Source organism: Moschus berezovskii, chromosome 22 (genome assembly GCF_049115385.1).
Source record: "Moschus berezovskii isolate FMDL1 chromosome 22, NW_MosBer_1.0, whole genome shotgun sequence".
NCBI classification, from domain to species: Eukaryota; Metazoa; Chordata; class Mammalia; order Artiodactyla; family Moschidae; genus Moschus; species Moschus berezovskii.
Window position 1 is genome coordinate 15,228,128 of NC_142481.1, and position 16,834 is coordinate 15,244,961.

Below are 16,834 nucleotides of genomic sequence, written 5' to 3' on the forward strand. Positions count from 1 at the left end.
TACGGATAACATCGTCTCCGAACTGATGCTGGGCGATGTGCTGGAAGAGGGTGGTGAGGACCGGCAGCAGGGCCACGGTGGTGTAGGTGAGGTTCTGGCCCACGCCCTTCACCTGCGTGCGTGCCTGTGACACCTTGCCGAGCCGCAGGTTCTCCACCATCTTCTCAATGTCCTCCGAGGCACTCTCAAAGAAGGAACGGAGGCCAGCCTTCACGATCTCGGGGCCAGACTTCATCACGGTCCTAGGAGGGAAGTGGGGGCACTCTGCAATCTGAGATTCGAGATTGCAGAGAGTCCAGGAGAACAGGGGGTAGGGGTGGCCGAGGGCAGGGGTAGAATGGGAGCAGGCACTGTGACCCATGGCCCCACCTGGCATCCAGGGAGCGTGCCAGGATGTGAAGACAGTTGACCACAGCTGGGGCATCCGTGCCTGGGGGAGGAAGGTGGGCCTGGGTGAAGGAAGGATTATGAGGACAGCACCTCCCTCTACACCAACCTCATCTCTCTCCTCCCACCCCCACCCCCACTCCATAGGCCCTGTCCCCTCCTCATCCTGTGACCCCTCTTCCGGTCCCACCCCCACCCCAGCCCTGAGCTCTGGGCCATCACTGTCTGGTGAGGAGCCTGGGAACTCCAAGGTGGCAGGGCCCAGGACTCTCCCAGCCACTGTCCCACCCCCAGGACTACCCACTCCACGTCCAAGTCCAGAGGAAGAACAGTGAAGGTTGTTCACATTAAGGCATGAACCTGGGCCATACCTCTTCAGGGTGAGGTTGTCAAGAGGCAAAGAGAGGGAAGACTGGGGAGAAGGGCTTGGGGAGCAGACCTACTCACCAAAGAGAGAGACTCGGTGACGGACAAGAGCCGCAAGCTTGCAGAAGAGGCTGAAGAAAGAGAAAGGGACAGGACAGGGGAAACGGGGAGTGAGGACAGCGAGGGGACACAGTTAGAGAAGGAGAGACAGGGAAGACAGGGAGGGAGGGACAGAGCCAGGAGGAGAAAGGATGATGGGGGAGAAGATGAAGGAGACAGGGGGATGGGGAGGGGCAGAGGATGAACCAGCTAGAGAGTCGCAAGCAGGAACTGGGATGCTGGGGATGGGGAGGCTGATCTGCCTTTCTGATAGGATGACCGATTCATCCCAGTCTGCCTGAAAGTCCCGCATCCTGGGGGGGCACACCAGGACAGTTTGTCACCCTAGCCTTTCAATCACCTCTGCAGGTCGACTGATCAGTGCCCAGCACCCAGGACAGAGCCTTTAAAGTCCAAGGTTGAGAGAAAAGGACCCACGATTACAACGCCATGAGGTCAGGGGTCTGAGTCAGAAGTCCCGGGGGGGCGCACCTGGTGATCATTTCCTTCTCCTTGTTGGAGGCGTGGCCACCACTGCCCAGCACTTTGGCTGGGGTGGACAGGAAATAGAGGCAGTGGTTGGTGAAGTACTGGTTGATCAAAGGGAGCAGGATCTGGGGGGCGTGGCGAAGAGATAAAGGGGATTGAGTGGAGGGCGAGGAAAGCCCACCAGTTCCCAGCCTCCTTCAGCTTCTGTGGCCACCTCTCACCTTGGCAAAGAATTTAATCTCCTGTTCGTGAGGGGACTTTTCCACTCGTCCACTGCTGACCACGGCCTCTGGTGGGGAAGGCAAATAGGGGTCATGGTGGCTTCAAGTCTAGGGAACTCAGGGTTTTCTGATGGGGCAGACTGAGGGTATGACAGGAGATAAGCTCCTGGTATGAAGTCACTGCTGTCGACTTTGAGGTAAACCTGTCTTCCCTGTTTTCATCTGATCCCAACTCCTTGATCAATCCCTTCCTGATGCTGAAAATGGAGAGGAGGACAAACTGGAATGGTGTAAAGCCATTCCCCCTCCTCACCTGGCACTGAGCAAATATGGAATGAATAAATGAAAAAAGAAGTCAGAGTAGACAGGAAGAAAAGAATTTGTGGTAGGTGAGGAGGGGAAATTTTAAAAGCTAAATTTAGCCTTTTTTTTGGCTGCAGTGCATGGCTTGTGGCATCTTAGTTCCCTGACCAGGATTAAACTCGTGCCCCCTGCACTGGAAGCATGGAGTCTTAACCACTAGACTGCCAGGGAAGTCCCCTAGATTTAACTTTAAAGTAGAAATCATTTCAATCATCATCATCATAGTGATAATAATAATTCATATTTTTAAAATAATAATAATAAAATAAGGCTTAATTACTAAACACTTGCTATGTCTCTGACACTGTGAGAAAAGTCCTTGTAAAATCTCCTCCCAACATGGAAGGCCTGGCTGGTCCTTCGTCCCCATTTTACAGATGAGGAAATTGAGGTGCAATAGCTTACTTCAGGTCACTTAGCAAATAAGGGACAGAACCACTGCTGGTTATAGTGAACAGAATCCCCATTTCACAGATGAGGAAACTGACGTTTGGGAGGAAAGGGAATTTCCAGGAGGGTGTGCAGCACAGGGGTCCCACTCACATGGGATTTGGGGTGAGGTGTGTGAGTGAATCCTGCTGGGCCTTTCACTTAACTGAAGAGAATTTGTGGGTTCTGGGGTGGCTCTCTGGGGGAAGCTTGGTTTACAGGGGCCCCACTTGTGACTCTTTCAGTTCAATTCAGTTCAGTCACTCAGTCGTGTCAGACTCTTTGTGACCCCATGAATCGCAGCAGGCCAGGCCTCCCTGTCCGTCACCAACTCCCAGAGTTTACCCAAACTCATGTTCTCTTAGTGACATATAAGAGGCATCTGCAAGACATCTCAACAGCCTCAGCCTTCAAATTAGGCCCAGAATCTCCCATTTCTAATTCTCTTCTGCTCCTGATCCCCCACAGGCAGTCAGAGGGAGCCTGTGAACACCCAAGGCAGACCAGGGTCCTCTCCTGCTTAGACTGCTCGCAGGGCACCATCTCACTCAGTAACAAGCCACAGTCCTCACCATGGCCTGCAAAGTCTGGTGTGATCTGTCACCTTTCTGATCCCATTTCCTCTCATTCTCCCCACCACCCTACCCACCCTACTCTGCTTCAGCCACACGGGCCTCCTAATACATCTGCAGCCTCTGCACGGGCTGATCCTCTGCCTGATTTACTCTCCCCAGATGACCAAGTAGCTCTCTCCCTAGCTTCCTGGAATATTCTATTTACAATTACAACCTACCCACACTCCCAGCCCTCTTTAGCTAACTCTAGTGTATTCCTCTCCCCATAACACTAATCACTTTCTAACACACTAAGTGATCACGTTATTTCCAACATTAATTGTCTGAATCCACCGCGGGAATGTATCCACTGCGGGAATGTAAGTCGCCGAAAGACAGGGATCTTTATCTTGTTCATCGTCCTATTCTCAGTCCCTAGAACAATGTCTGGCTCAACGATTAAATGGGGAGGGCGCGGGGGCGGAGACAGAAACGCTTGAACTGGGTCCCTAGATGAAACTGCAGCTACGGTGGGCACAGGGAGGGAATTCTTCGTACCAAGGTGGGCGATAAACTCCTGAGAAATGTCCATCCAGCGCAGCAACTGCTGCAGGAAGCCGAAGGCGAACCGTTTCTCAATGGAAGACGTGTCCAGTTCCATGTCCTTAAGACCTCTGCGTGCAGGCGGAGCGAAGGGTCAGCTCAGACCCAGATCAACGGTATTTCCCGCCTCTTTCCAGCTTCCCCTGGACTTCTCCAGGACCCACCTTCGTTTTCCAGGGCCCACCCTTCTTAGACTCCTCCCCTCTGGCCCCGCCTCCCCTCACAGGCCACACCCCTCTGCCCCAGCCCCACCCTATCAGCTTCCTGTCTCTGGCTCCGCCTCCGCTACTTAGGATTTGCCTCACCGAGCTTATGCTGGGGTTCCGCGCGTGATCCCTAGCGCTCCCCGACCCGACTTCCAGCCCTCTTGCCTGGTGACCGCGTAGCCGTTCATCTGCAGGAACTTCAACAGCTCCTGGGCCTTCTCCCGATCTCGTGCCTTCTCCTTGGCCGTGAGCGTGTCGTAGGGAACCAGCAGGGGGTGGGTCCCACCACCTGGGGCAGCAAAGCAGAAATTAGGGGCATTGGTGGGAGGGAGAACCCAGATCTCTCATTGACGTGGTCCCTGAAGTTGAAAGTGTGCATAATTATAGTAATATAGAGATAAGAATAACCAAATATTGCTTTCAGATGCTCCCCACAGCCCTTCAGGAGTAAACGCTGTGATGATCCTCACTGTAGAGACGCAGAAAAAGCTGGCTTAAAACTCAACATTCAAAAAACTAAGATCATGGTATCCGGTCCCATCACTTCCATGGCAAATAGATGGGGAAACAATGGAAACAGTGACAGACTTTATTTTCTTGGGCTCCAAAATCACTGCAGATGGTGACTGCAGCCATGAAATTAAAATACGCTTGCTCCTTGGAAGAAAAGCTATGACAAACCTAGACAGCATATTAAAAAGCAGAGACATTACTTTGCCAACAAAGGTCCATCTAGTCAAAGCTATGGTTTTTCCATTAGTCATGTATGGATGTGAGAATTGGACCATAAAGAAGGCCTGGCGCTGAAAAATTGATGCTTTTGAACTGTGGTGTTGGAGAAGACTCTTGAGAGTCCCTTGGACTGCAAGGAGATCCAACCAGTCCATCCTAAAGGAAATCAGTCCTGAATATTCACTAGAAGGACTCATACTGAAGCTGAAACTCCAATACTTTGGGCACCTGATGGGAAGAACTGACTCATTGGAAAAGACCCTGATGTTGGGCAAGATTGAAGGCAGGAGGAGGAAGGGATGACACAGGATGAGATGGTTGGATGGCATCACCGACTCGATGGACATGAGTTTGAGCAAGCTCTGGGAGCTGGTGATGGATAGAGAAGCCTGGTGTGCTGCAGTCCATGGGGTCGCAAAGAGTCAGACACGACTGAGTGACTGAACTGAACTGAGAGACACAGAAAGGAAGGTTCAATGGGGGTGAAAGCAATTGTCCAAAGTCACACAACTCTAACCCAGGCCCTTAGGACTCTGGAGCCTGTGACTAGGGGAACTGTGGAGAAGGGGAGTCTGTGCAGGGGTGTGGTGGGCACCCTCACCCTTGGCTTCCAGTTCCTGCTTCTTCTTGCGTCCCCATGTGTTGTGGTAATTTTCTGCCAGTTGTTCCGCCATGGCCTAGGAGTGGATGCAAAGGGGTCAAGGGCCACATTCAGAGGATGTTCTCCTCTCACCACAGACACTTCCATGTTCCCAAATAAAGGGCCAGAAGACTCACTTGCAGCTCTCGAGACAGGGTAACTCCGCTGAGATCGGGGGGTTGCGGGTTGTAGCCTTCCCTTGCATCATAGGTCTGGGGTGGAGTTGGGGGGAGCTTGATTGGTTTGCAGGAAGCCCAGGCCCCAACCCAATTTATTCCCTCCTCTGCGACCTTTCCTTAAAGGCCTGCCTCTAAGCCACCCTCTGCTCTTCTGCCCTTTGCAGTTTTTCAGGCTCCAATCTCTTAGCCTTCACCCCACTCCTGGCCTCCCTGCTACCGCTGACCCCACTTGCATCCCTTGGCCCATTTCCCTCTCTCGACCCCACATCCTACCTGGCCCCACCCCTCCTGGCCCCGCCCCTTCTTCTAGCCGCTCTCCACCCCGTCATGACCCCACCCCCTGCCCCAGCCCCGCCTCCACCTGGGCGCTTTGGGATATCTTCCGGGTTTTCTTCTTCTCCGTCTTGTCCTCCTCACCCTCCCTGGCTTTCTCTATCGTCCATTCCCAGGCAATCATGGCCTTCAAGGACTCCTTTATGGGCCAGCGGTAAATCTCTTTGTCCTGGGTGCACAGGAGGGAGTGGAGTTAGTGGAATGGGGTGAGCGGAAGGGGGAGGTAGGACCTCCAGTCTCAGCCTCATTGGCCTCCAGGGTCCCAAGAAGGGGAAAACCCTGACAATATGTCTAGGAAGTGGTCCAGTCCGAATTCAAAACCAAGTCTCTTACCTGCCCTGTAATACAGCCTCCCAAACAAGCTCTCATTATCCCACTCTACACATGAGACTCAGAGAAGTTAAGTTGTATGGTCAAGGAATCAAACCTAGTCCCTTTGACTGTTTCTAAAAGAAGAGACACCAGGAGTCTGTGATCTATGGGAGGCAGTCAGGTTTGCCAGAAGGCAAAGTCCATGGAGCCGACTCATTAGAAAAGACCCTGATGCTGGGAAAGATTGAGGATAGGAGGAGAAGGGGGCTACAGAAGATGAGATGGTTGGATGGCATCATTGATGCAATGGACATGAGTTTGAACGAGTTTCAGACAGTAAAGGACAGGGAAGCCTGGCGTGCTGCAGTTCACAGGGTCCCAAAGAGTTGGACACAAATGAGAGGCTGAACAACAACAAAAGTCCATGGGTGAGGAATTCCAATCCACAGATCCAGCTAGATCCAAGCCTATGAAGCCGCCTCCTCCTCTCTGAAGCCCCCAATTTTGGACCCCCAACTTTGGGCCCCAAGGTTTGGTCACCTTCTCTGAAAAGGTCTTGTACGGCCTCAGCATGGGATGGGTCTTGAGTTCCTCATCTATGTTCTCCCCATAGGACCAGTTGTTCTGGATCTGAAGGATGAGATGGGACAGGTGGGGACTGTGTCATTATGGAGTTGAGGGTGGGAGCAGGATGCGGGGTGGACACCAGCCTGGGGGACACTGATGGGGAACCCTGGAGGGGTTGAGGGTTCCAGGAGGAGTTATGGGTCTCAGGGAAATCTGGGGCCCTCTAGGAGGATCTGGGTCTGGGGGAAAGCGGGGGTCTTGAGGAAGGTGGGCAAGGGTGGGGAATTCCTGGGGAGGGGAGGACCCTGATGCCGACCTTGTCAAAGGCCCACTTCTCATGTGTGTACTCCGCGAACTTGTTAATGAAAGAGTCCAGCTTCTCTGGGATGATCACACTATTGGGGGGATGGGGTCAGCAGATATTGGATCTGGCCCTTCCTTCCATCTCTGAAACCTTCTCCTTCCCCCAGCCCCCCACTGCCCACAGGCCTCACTTGAGAGTCTCCACAGGCCGAGGATCAAAGTTGCCTTCAGCATCCACTGTGGCCTTTTTCTCAGCCTTGGATGAGTATGAGGCATCCACGTAGTCCGGGGGCAGGGCCCCTGCGATGGCACACAGGCAGGGCATAGCCATGCGGTACAACTCTTGATCATATTTCTAGGGAATGTGAGGGGGTGGGGTGGGTCACTGCAGGCCTGGCTGAGCGTCCAATGCTGGAGCCCCAGGACTTCAAATTTCACCCCTCTAGTAATCAACCCTCTTTTTCAAGTCCTCAGACCTGAAGTATGGTCTCACTCTAAAACTCAAACCTCAGACCCACTCGGACTCTCAAAGCACCCTTAATTAATCCTCTCCAAGTCCCCAAACTAGTCTCTCATTCCCTCTTCCATGACATTCAAACCAGAGACCTAACTCATAGATCCTCCTAGATCCAGACCTGCAGAACGGCTTCCCTCCCTGAACCCCCAAACTGGGAATTTCATTTTGGATCCCTGACTTCAGATCCCAAGCCCTCCAAACAAGTTTCTTTCAGGACCCCTGGGTGCTCAGACCTTATGGGCCAGTGAGTCAAAGATGCCCCAGAAGAGTTTACGAGTGAGGTGCAGCTCTTCCTCCGAGGTGACCCCAAAGTTGGCCCAACCTGTGGGGAGGCAGTAGTACTTCCAACAGCGCTCATAGTGGTTGGTGAGGAGCTGGGTGGGAGCAAGAGGGGGACACACAAATGAGGAGGACATAAACAGGTGGAAGGCAAATGAAGGCCTAGGGAGGCCCAGGGTGCCACTGATTTTAAATTATGAAGGAGGTGTAGATCATGCAAATGACATGGTAATAAGAGAATGGTATGCATATTGGGAAGTGATCCTAGACAGTTTATTATGTAAATCAGACACTCTTATTCAGAATCAGGATGGGCATTAAATCAAACCTGGATTTGTCTGGTGTTGCTTTACACAAATAAGCATGCAGATATTAATCCATGGGAAGGGTTGTGTGCAAATGAGCATAAGGATGAAGTGATCTGTCCTTATGCGAATTAACATGGCAAGTAGAAACATACTCAGTACTCCATGCAAACATATGGTAATTGGGGAGAGAGCCTCTACCATCCAATATGCAAATTTGAAATAGGGCTGATTTAGATGTATTGTGCAAAATAGTTAAGATATGTGAGTTGGGGGTATCTCCTTAAGCAAACAAGCATGCAAATGAAAAAATAATAGGCGAGACAGTGTGCAAATATGCAGGATAGCTGTGGTACTGTTGATTCAAATAAATGCTCTCATTTGAATAGCGGAAGGCTGGTGGTCTAAGCACGCGAATAAGCATACTGATTAGAAAAAGCGGTGCGCCCCACACAAATATATGCTGATTAAGGGGGGCTGGCTCACTGTTGGGCGAATTAAACTCTAATTAGGGAGTGCTAGAGGCACCAATGACGCAAAGTGAATGACCTGGGAATCCTAGTATGTAAATAAGAATATTAAAGAAGTTTCTATGAGGCCTGCTGCCCGAACGTTTGCAGGTTAACCGGCCCAGGCGATGTGATACTAAAAAGTTCCAGAGTCCGAGCGCAGAGCAAGGCGGTGGGTGGAGCACGGAAATACGCAAGCTGAAGAGGGCTTGCCCTCACCTTGAGCGGCATCTTGGCGAACTCGTTAAGGATGGGCACGTCGAACACCAGGCGCCGCAGCAGGTGCTGCAGCATAGACGGGCGGATGTACCTGCGGGGACGCGCACAGGACTGGGTTATCTCTCCCCAAGGCCCGCCCCACTCGTAGCCCCGCCCACCCGGGTCCCGCCCCACCTGCAGAGCGCCATCAGGCATTCCTCGATGACGTCGCGCTGCGCCTTGGTGAGCGAGCGGCCGCGGGACAGGCGGTACACCGTGTGCAGCATGGAGTCCACCATGATGGCGCGATGCTCCGTTCCCGCAAACAGGGGCGCACACTTGGTGATGAGCGGCAGCACCGCCAGGCACAGGTAGCGGTTCAGCGCCAGTGCCATCTCCGTCGTGCTGAAAGTGGCCTGGGGCGCAGGGTGGGGACATCAGGTCCCCGTGCACGCTCCTGGGGTTGCCCTGGCAACTCAACCACCCGGGCCTCTGATCTTCGCCCCAAACCTGCTCCTCCCAGTCTCTATTACCCTTATTACTTTGGACTAAGAAAATTTCAAACATATACAGAAGTCCAGGAGTCAATTAATGAACCCTCATTATCCAGATTAGACTGTTCTGCAGGCGTTCCCATGACCCATCTCAACTGTGGAGGCTGGGAGGGTGGTCAGGCTACTCACGGTGTCCAGCGATGCAGCAGCCCGCATGTCGGGCAGGAACCCCACATCCAGCACATGCAACAGGAAGTCCTGGTTCTCAATGCCATATACCCGGTCCAGGAAGAGCACCATCGACGCCTTGTGGTCGGGCACAAAGGATGCTGACATCTTTGGTTGCACCAGGGCCCCGTCTGTGGGCAAGGAGACTGGGATCAGGGCTGCCCTTGGGGCCCCTCTGCTTCCTCCCCAGCGTCAGTCCCTTGCTGAGTCCCGCCCCTCCGCACCTTTGCCCAGAGTGGGGATCTGCAGCGGGAGGCTGATGATGCCCACTAGGTCGTCCAGGGGCACAAGGGAGCGCAGGATGGCGCGGATCCGCAGGGCCTCACCCTTGCCGGCTTGAATTAGCTGGAGAGGGGAGGTGGGCATGTCATCAGGCACCCCACGCCCCATTTGGTCATTCCATCCCTTCCTGACCCACTGGCACATAAAGTAGGACCCTGACTCCTGGAGTGAATGCTAGAATTTCCAGCCCCGATCCCTTTGCCTGCGCTGTTTGCCTGCAGCCCTGACAACCCCGGCTCTCATTGCCTGGGCTCCCCCACTGGACTGGGAGGTCCATGAGAGTGGGGCCACAGGCTTTCTTGATTATTGGTATGTCCCCAGCGTTGCCTGGCCCAGGGCCACCCACACAGCAAGAGCTAAATCAATGCCTCTGAATGTCTGAAAGAAGAGGTTCAAGGTTGGCCATGCCCCACGCCCCAGCCCAGGCTTCAGGTCTCACATGCATCTCTGGCGCACAGCGTCCCAGCAGGTCAATCAAGGCAGCGTAGAAGGACATGATAGCATGTCCCAGGTGCACCCGGTTTTCTTCGGGGGGCTCCTCCCCGAAGCTGCAAGGGAAGGTGGTGATGTGAGGAGGGGGTGGCATCAAGGGGCTTGGGGAGGGTGGTTTGTTCTGTCGAGGAGAGGTCGGGAGACTCACTGCTCGCGCCGCCGGTCCCTACGGACGCCTGGGCCGTCCCGTGCGGGGTCCTCGGAGATGCGGATGGCCTCTTCGATGGTGGCCAGCAGCCCCGAGCCACCCTCGCCCCGCAGGGCAGGCCCGAAGCACTCGGGCTTGCGGATCAGCAGCCGTACCACCACATTGGCGTTCTCCTCCACGCTCTCGCCTGGTGGCTCGTGGAGTCAGGAGGCCTCTTGAGCCTCTGCCCAGGGTTCCTCCCTGGGCAGCCCTCAACCTGGCACCTCGAGGGTGGACTCCAGGCCCCCATTGACCTCCAGACCCTGCCCTCTGCCCAATAGGAGGCACCCCTGCCCAGGCCAGGCCTGTGGCCTAGAATATGGACCACACCCGAGGGAGGTTTGACCCATGACCCCCTATCCTCCCGCTCTGTTACTGCCACCTCCTGCCTCACCATTGACGAAGACAGCAAAGCGCAGGAAGTCCAGGTAGCGCTCGCCACCACAGGGGTTCCAGCCGATGTCTGGGTACCCTTTGGCCAGGAGCATGGGGCAGCTTTGGAGGCCACAGCCAGCCAGGTAGGACACCACCTGGAGGTAGAGGAGGTTCAGCTAGGGGCTCAACCCACACCACCTTCTTCCCCAAGGCTCAAGTCCCTGTCTGCCCCGGGACCTCTGCAATCCAATTGTGTCTGGATCCCTCAGCCAATAAGCCTCATCTTCCACCATCATCTCCCGCCTGGACCATCGCAGCCACCATCTCCCTGGGCTCACTGTTCCTTTCAACCCCAAGTCTGCTCCCTACACAGTCAGAGGGATCCTATAAATACTGTGATGCCATCTCTCTTAGGACTATGCCCAAAGACCCTCCATATAGCCTGCCTTTGTCACCTCCCTGCCCTCACCTCCTAGCACTCACCTTGTCTCCCTCTGCTACAACCACACTGGTCTCTTTGCTGTTTATCAAACTTGTGGAGTTCACTCCTGCCCCAGGACCCTTGCACTGGCTGTTACCCCGCTTGGAATGCTCTCCTTCCCGCTCCATGTCCGGACGGCCCCAGTCTCCTTCAGAACTGTACCTGACTGTCACTTTCTCAGTGAGGCTTTCTGTGAGCACTCTTGTCTAAATTTGGGCACACCCTTCCGACACTTGATATTTCTCTCTTGTTTTTTCCTCCTTAACACTTGTTACTAGCTAATACACCATGCACGTGTGCATGCTCAGTCACTTCAGTTGTGTTGGACTCTTTGCGACCCCATGGACTGTAGCCCACCAGGCTTCTCTGTCCATGGAATTATCCTAACAAGATTCCTAGAAGTGAGTTGCCATTTCCTCCTCCAGGGGATCTTCCCAACCCAGGGATCAAACACGCATTTCCTGCAGCTCTTACTTGGCAGGCAGATTCTTTACCACTGAGCCACCTGGGAAGCCCTAATACACCATATATTTTACTTATTGATCGTGTTTATTTTCCATCTTCCCAACTAGAAAGTCAGCTTTACAAGGACAAGGATTTTTGACCATCTCAATCACTGTCGTACCCCTACTGCATTGGACAGGTCCTGACACATAATAGGTGCTCAATAAACATTTGTTAAATAAATTATTTAACTGTCAGAGAGTGTGTACTGTTTTGTAAATGCTTTTGTGGGTTAACTCATTTAATCCTCAGAACAACTACATGAAACTATTTCTATTGTATTCCTTCTACAGATGAAGAGATGGAAGCCTGGAGAATTAAGTCACTAGTCCAAAGCCACACAGCAAAGGGGGGTAGTGTAGAGAGTTGAACCTAAGTTGAACCTAACTCCACATTCCCTGCTCTTCACTGCTACACACAGAAGCAGGAGCACAGATAGCCAAGAAACATGCCAAAGCCACGTGGCTGGGGAGGTGGGGCGTGGATTTGCACTCAGCCCTGGGGTCACAAAGAATCAGACACGACTGAGCAACTAAGCACACACACACACCATGACTGAGCGACTAGGTCCTGTTCCTTCCCTGAGATTACTCCCTTTCTGATTCAGTTCTGGGCCCCTCACAACATCACCCCTAGAGTGTGTCCCAAACCAGCAGGTGCCCCAAGACGTCAGGTATGGGCCAGCCTCTTCCCTCCATACCTTCTCCAGATCCTGCTCCTGCAAGGCCAAGGCCAGCTCATTGTTGTCGATGACGGAGGCAGCTGCCACGTCCAGGGGAGTGGAGCCCTGCATGCCTGTAGGGGTGAGAGGTGGTGAGAATGCTCATCAGAGGTGCCTGGCTGGCTGACTTACTTTTGTTTATCTCACCTCCTCCAGGAAAACCTCCTTGACCACCTCTCTCCCAGTCTGGGTCAGCTGCCTCCTCTGACCATGCTTCCCCATCCCAGGCCTGAGCAGTCCATGCTTTCTCGGTCCAGGATGGGTTTGTCTTCCCCACTCCACTGTGAGCCCCATGAGGGCCATGCCCAGGGCTGTCTGGGTGTTCCCAGCACTACTCATTACAGGGCCAGATTTGGGGTGGGTTGAGTTCCCCAGGTGGTGCTAGCAGTAAAGAACCTGCCTGCCAATGCAGGAGACATAAGAAACATGGGTTCAATCCCTGAGTTAGGAAGATCCCCTGGAGGAGGGCATAGCAACCCACTCTAGTATTCTTGCCTGGAGAATCCCATGGAAAGAGGGGCCTGACGGGCTACAGTCCATGGGGTCACAAAGAGTTGGACACGACTGAAGTGACTTAGCATGCACACACGCACATTTGTTGAATGACTGAGTGAGCCAGCGGAGAGTGGGGCCCTGCCTGGATGGACTGCCAGGAGTGGGCTCAGGGCTTCTCACCCAGGCCGATGCCACTGTTCTCCAGCAGGTAGCTCAGGTGGTCGAACATGGAGCGCTGGTTCTGCCGGCTGATGCGGCAGAAGTAGCAGAGGAAGCGGCAGCAGCTCGTCACCATCTTGGGGAAGCGGATCTCCTGGATGGGCAGGGTAGGCAGGTGGTCAGTGTCTGCCCCCCTTGGCCCCCTCCCCTGAGCTCCCTGGCCCACACAGTCCCCTTACCTTGGATTCACCGCCCCCAAGGACGTTCACCATGACCTCCATGACTGTCTCGTGCATGCCCAGTGCCCTCATCAGGTTCGGGTGTTGGTAGAAGACTTTGTTGTTCATGATGTTCCTGTGGACAGGCCGAGTGCATGGGGTCAAGTCCATGGAGAGCCCCCAGACCCTGGGGGAGCCATCACCACGACTGTGGCAAGAGTTCACATTTACTGAACTCTTAGTTTGTGCCCAGCACCGCCCCCTTTACTGATCTGAACTCATCCAAGCCTCATGTCCATTCTGGAAGGCAGGAACTATAATTATCCCTGTTTCACAGACGAGAAAACCAGGCAAAGATCCAAGGTGGGCTCCCCTGGGGCAGACATCTTTAGCATGTTGCATGTTGTATTGCCAAGTGCCTAGAAAGGGCCTGGCATATAGTAGGAGCTCAACAGATGTTTGCTGAGTGAATGAACAAGGAGCACTTGACACTGAGTGAGTGCTCAAACCTATTATTATCGCTATTGGGCTTCCCAGGTGGCTCAGCGGTAAAGAATCCGCCTGCCAAGCAGGAGATGTGGGTTTGATCCCTGGGTTGAGAAGATCCCTTGGAGAAGGAAATGGCAACCCACTCCAGGATTCTTGCCTGGGACAATGAGGCAATCCCATGAACAGATGGGATTGGGCTACAGTCCATGGGGTTGGGCTACAGTCCATGGGGTTGCGAAAGAGTCGGATACAACTTAGCGACTAAACAACAACACACCAGCTCACTGAAGCCACACCACGACTCCGAGAGGTAGGTGTGGCTCTTTCTTAGTTTACAGATGAAGAAATGGAAGCTCAAAGGGTGCTAATCTTGTGCCAAGAGTCACAGGCAAGTAGGAGAGGCTCCCCAGGAGTAAGTGGAGAGGTAAGGGGAGAGAGTCTAGCAGCTGGGAGGAGTACACCACCCCGAGGATGGGGCAGAAGTGGGGAGGAGCACGTTACTGCATCCAGAAGACGTGAGGCAGGGACAAGCTGGAGCCCAGAATTCTCCGGTCCCTTCCCGCGAAGACAAGCTGAGTCAGGGGAGGGGCGGGGCTCAGCAGGGGAGGGGAGGAGCCTCAGCAGGGGAGGGACAGGACGCAACAGGGGAGGGGCGGGGCTTTATAGGGGGAGGGCAGGGGCGGGGCTTCAGCGGGGAAGTGCGGGGCCTCACCCGATGCTCTGGATCATGAGGTTCTCCTCCTGGGGGCCCATCTGCACGATGAGCAGTGAGCGGATCTGGCCGAGGCACTCGAGCAGGCTCATGGTGTCCTCCACGGAGGAGGGGGAGATGGTGTAGGCCCGGGGCAGGGCGCGCAGCAGCTCCCCGAGCCCATCGTACTGCCGGTGCAGGAGGCTGAACATGGCGCGGACCAGCTCCGGGCTCTGCACGAAGTCCTCTTGGGCCCAACGCACCACAGTGTGGGACACCAGCTCTTGCAGCGACTCTGGGAAGGGGACACAGGGTCTGAACGGTCTTCCCAGAACAGGGCTATGAGCCAGAACAATGCAAGAGGGGCCCTTCTTGCAAAGGGCTTCTCAGTTGCTGTTAAACCCCACCCTACCCCTGCCACGACTGGGCAGATGCTGGCAGACTCTGTTCTATGGCCCTAAGAGTCTCTTTGTCATCTTCACCCTATACCCAGACCACAAAAGCTCCCTTTTCAAGAGGAAAAAGAATGTGTACCACCAGATACAAAGTACTAGAGCGCTATTAGGAGCATCTTTGAAAGCACAAATGGTAATTCCATTAGTTCTGTAAAGCGAAGTGAAGTGAAAGTTGCCCAGTCGTGTCCGACTCTTTGCGACCCCATGGATATACAGTCCATCAAATTCTCCAGGCCAGAATACTGGAGTGGGTAGCCTTTCCCTCCTCCAGGGGATCTTCCCAACCCAGGGATTGAACCCAGGTTTCCTGCATTGCGGGCATATTCTTTACCAGCTTAGTTATCAAGGAAGCCCTTGTTCTGTAAAAATGCAGCCAATTTTTGGGACTTCTCTGGTGGTCCAGTGGTTAAGATTCTGAGCTTCCAATGCAAGAAGTATAGGTTTGATCCCTGGGCAGACAACTAAGCTCCCATGTGACACAAGATGTGGCAAAAAAAAACAAACAAAAAACCAGCCAATTTTTCATCATGGGAGACAACAGACACAAACAGAAACTGTGAGGACATGGGTGGCATTTGAAAATAATGTCAAAAATGACCTGTTTTCTTTCCCTGGTGATTTCCCTGGGACTCTCCTCTCCTACATCCAGCATGCATTTCTCTATCTCTCTCTCTCTCCTGGCACTTTTTCTTCCCAGGATTTCTGGGAAAGAAGATAGATGTTTCCCGTGTCTCAGGGTTAGGAGACACCTTCTTGCATTGGCACTGAATGATGACCTGTGACATATCCTACCCTCTGTCCATCTGCTCTATACACTTCAGACCCATCACATCAGACTTCATATTCAGCACCTCTCCTGCTCACTTGGCTCCAGCCACGCTGGCCTCTAAATGCACCAAGGATGTTCCTGCCTCAGGGCCTTTGCACTGGCCGTTCTTTCTGTACCAATCATCTTCTCCCAAATCTTTGCATCCTCTCCCCCCATTCTAACCTTTCCATCTTTGTCCCTCTTTCTCCTCTACTCAACTTCATTTTTCTTGTTAGCAACCATGGTCATTTGACATTGTGGTGTATATATATATATATATCTTTTGTAATATTCTAAACTCCTTCAGGGTAGAGACTTTGCATCTTTGTTGTTGTTTGTCACTAAGTCGTGTCTGACCTCTTGCCACCCCATGGACTGTAGCATGCCAGGTTCCTCTGTCCTCCACTATCGTCCAGGGAGTGTGCTGTGTTTAGTCGCTCAGTCGTGTCCCCCTCTCTGTGACGCCATGGACTGTAGCCTGCCAGGCTGGGCTCAAATTCATGCCCATTCAGTCAGTGATGCTATCTAACCACCTCATCCTCTGCTGTCCTTTTTTCCTCCTGCTCTCAATCTTTCCCAGCATCAGAGTCTTTTCCAGTGAGTCGGCTCTTCATATCAGGTGGCCAAAGTATTGGAGCTTCAGCTTCAGCAACAGTTCTTCCAATGAATATTCAAGGTTGATTTCCTTCAAGATTAACTGGTTTGATTTTTTTGCAGTCCAAGAGACTCTCAAGAGTCTTCTCCAGCACCACAATTCGAAAGCATCAATTCTTTGGTGCTCAGCCTTCTTTGTGAATCAACTCTGAATCAACCATACATGACTAATGGAAAAATCATAGTTTTGAGTGTATAGACTTTTGTTGGCAAAGTGATGTCTCTGCTTTTCAATACGCTGTCTAGGTTTGTCATAGCTTTCCTTCCAAGGAGCAAGCGTCTTTTAATTTCATGGCTGCAGTCACCATCCACAGGGATCTGGGGCCCAAGAAAATAAAATCTGTCACTGCTTCCCCTTTTCCCCTTTATATTTGCCATGAAGCAATATATTCCCCAGCTCTAACAATAGTGCCTGGCCCAGAGTTGGTCCAATAATTTGTTAAATGTTATAGAATAAACTCTGTAGCAATGTCAGGGACTCTATCCTTGTTATATGCTGCTAATACATAG

At 53.0% G+C, this 16,834-nt stretch overlaps 1 protein-coding gene across 5 annotated transcripts in view; it reads right to left on the reverse strand.

Annotated features, from left to right (window-relative positions):
* RYR1 (ryanodine receptor 1) overlaps positions 1 to 16,834 on the reverse strand; it is a 127,895-nt gene that overhangs the window by 60,893 nt on the left and 50,168 nt on the right. For all 5 annotated transcript variants that reach the window (XM_055412238.2, XM_055412236.2, XM_055412235.2 and 2 more), the window contains exons 39-63: positions 14,429 to 14,702; positions 13,249 to 13,363; positions 13,031 to 13,163; positions 12,335 to 12,429; positions 10,669 to 10,804; positions 10,236 to 10,422; positions 10,035 to 10,143; positions 9,538 to 9,658; positions 9,275 to 9,444; positions 8,787 to 9,007; positions 8,613 to 8,703; positions 7,534 to 7,674; positions 6,975 to 7,138; positions 6,797 to 6,875; positions 6,454 to 6,543; positions 5,630 to 5,770; positions 5,227 to 5,301; positions 5,051 to 5,126; positions 3,883 to 4,006; positions 3,467 to 3,582; positions 1,563 to 1,630; positions 1,345 to 1,466; positions 835 to 884; positions 370 to 430; positions 4 to 242 (exon numbers count right to left, since the gene is read on the reverse strand). In XM_055412238.2, the coding sequence (XP_055268213.1) occupies positions 4 to 242; positions 370 to 430; positions 835 to 884; positions 1,345 to 1,466; positions 1,563 to 1,630; positions 3,467 to 3,582; positions 3,883 to 4,006; positions 5,051 to 5,126; positions 5,227 to 5,301; positions 5,630 to 5,770; positions 6,454 to 6,543; positions 6,797 to 6,875; positions 6,975 to 7,138; positions 7,534 to 7,674; positions 8,613 to 8,703; positions 8,787 to 9,007; positions 9,275 to 9,444; positions 9,538 to 9,658; positions 10,035 to 10,143; positions 10,236 to 10,422; positions 10,669 to 10,804; positions 12,335 to 12,429; positions 13,031 to 13,163; positions 13,249 to 13,363; positions 14,429 to 14,702 (3,198 nt within the window). The remainder of the gene's footprint in view (positions 1 to 3; positions 243 to 369; positions 431 to 834; positions 885 to 1,344; positions 1,467 to 1,562; positions 1,631 to 3,466; positions 3,583 to 3,882; positions 4,007 to 5,050; positions 5,127 to 5,226; positions 5,302 to 5,629; positions 5,771 to 6,453; positions 6,544 to 6,796; positions 6,876 to 6,974; positions 7,139 to 7,533; positions 7,675 to 8,612; positions 8,704 to 8,786; positions 9,008 to 9,274; positions 9,445 to 9,537; positions 9,659 to 10,034; positions 10,144 to 10,235; positions 10,423 to 10,668; positions 10,805 to 12,334; positions 12,430 to 13,030; positions 13,164 to 13,248; positions 13,364 to 14,428; positions 14,703 to 16,834) is intronic.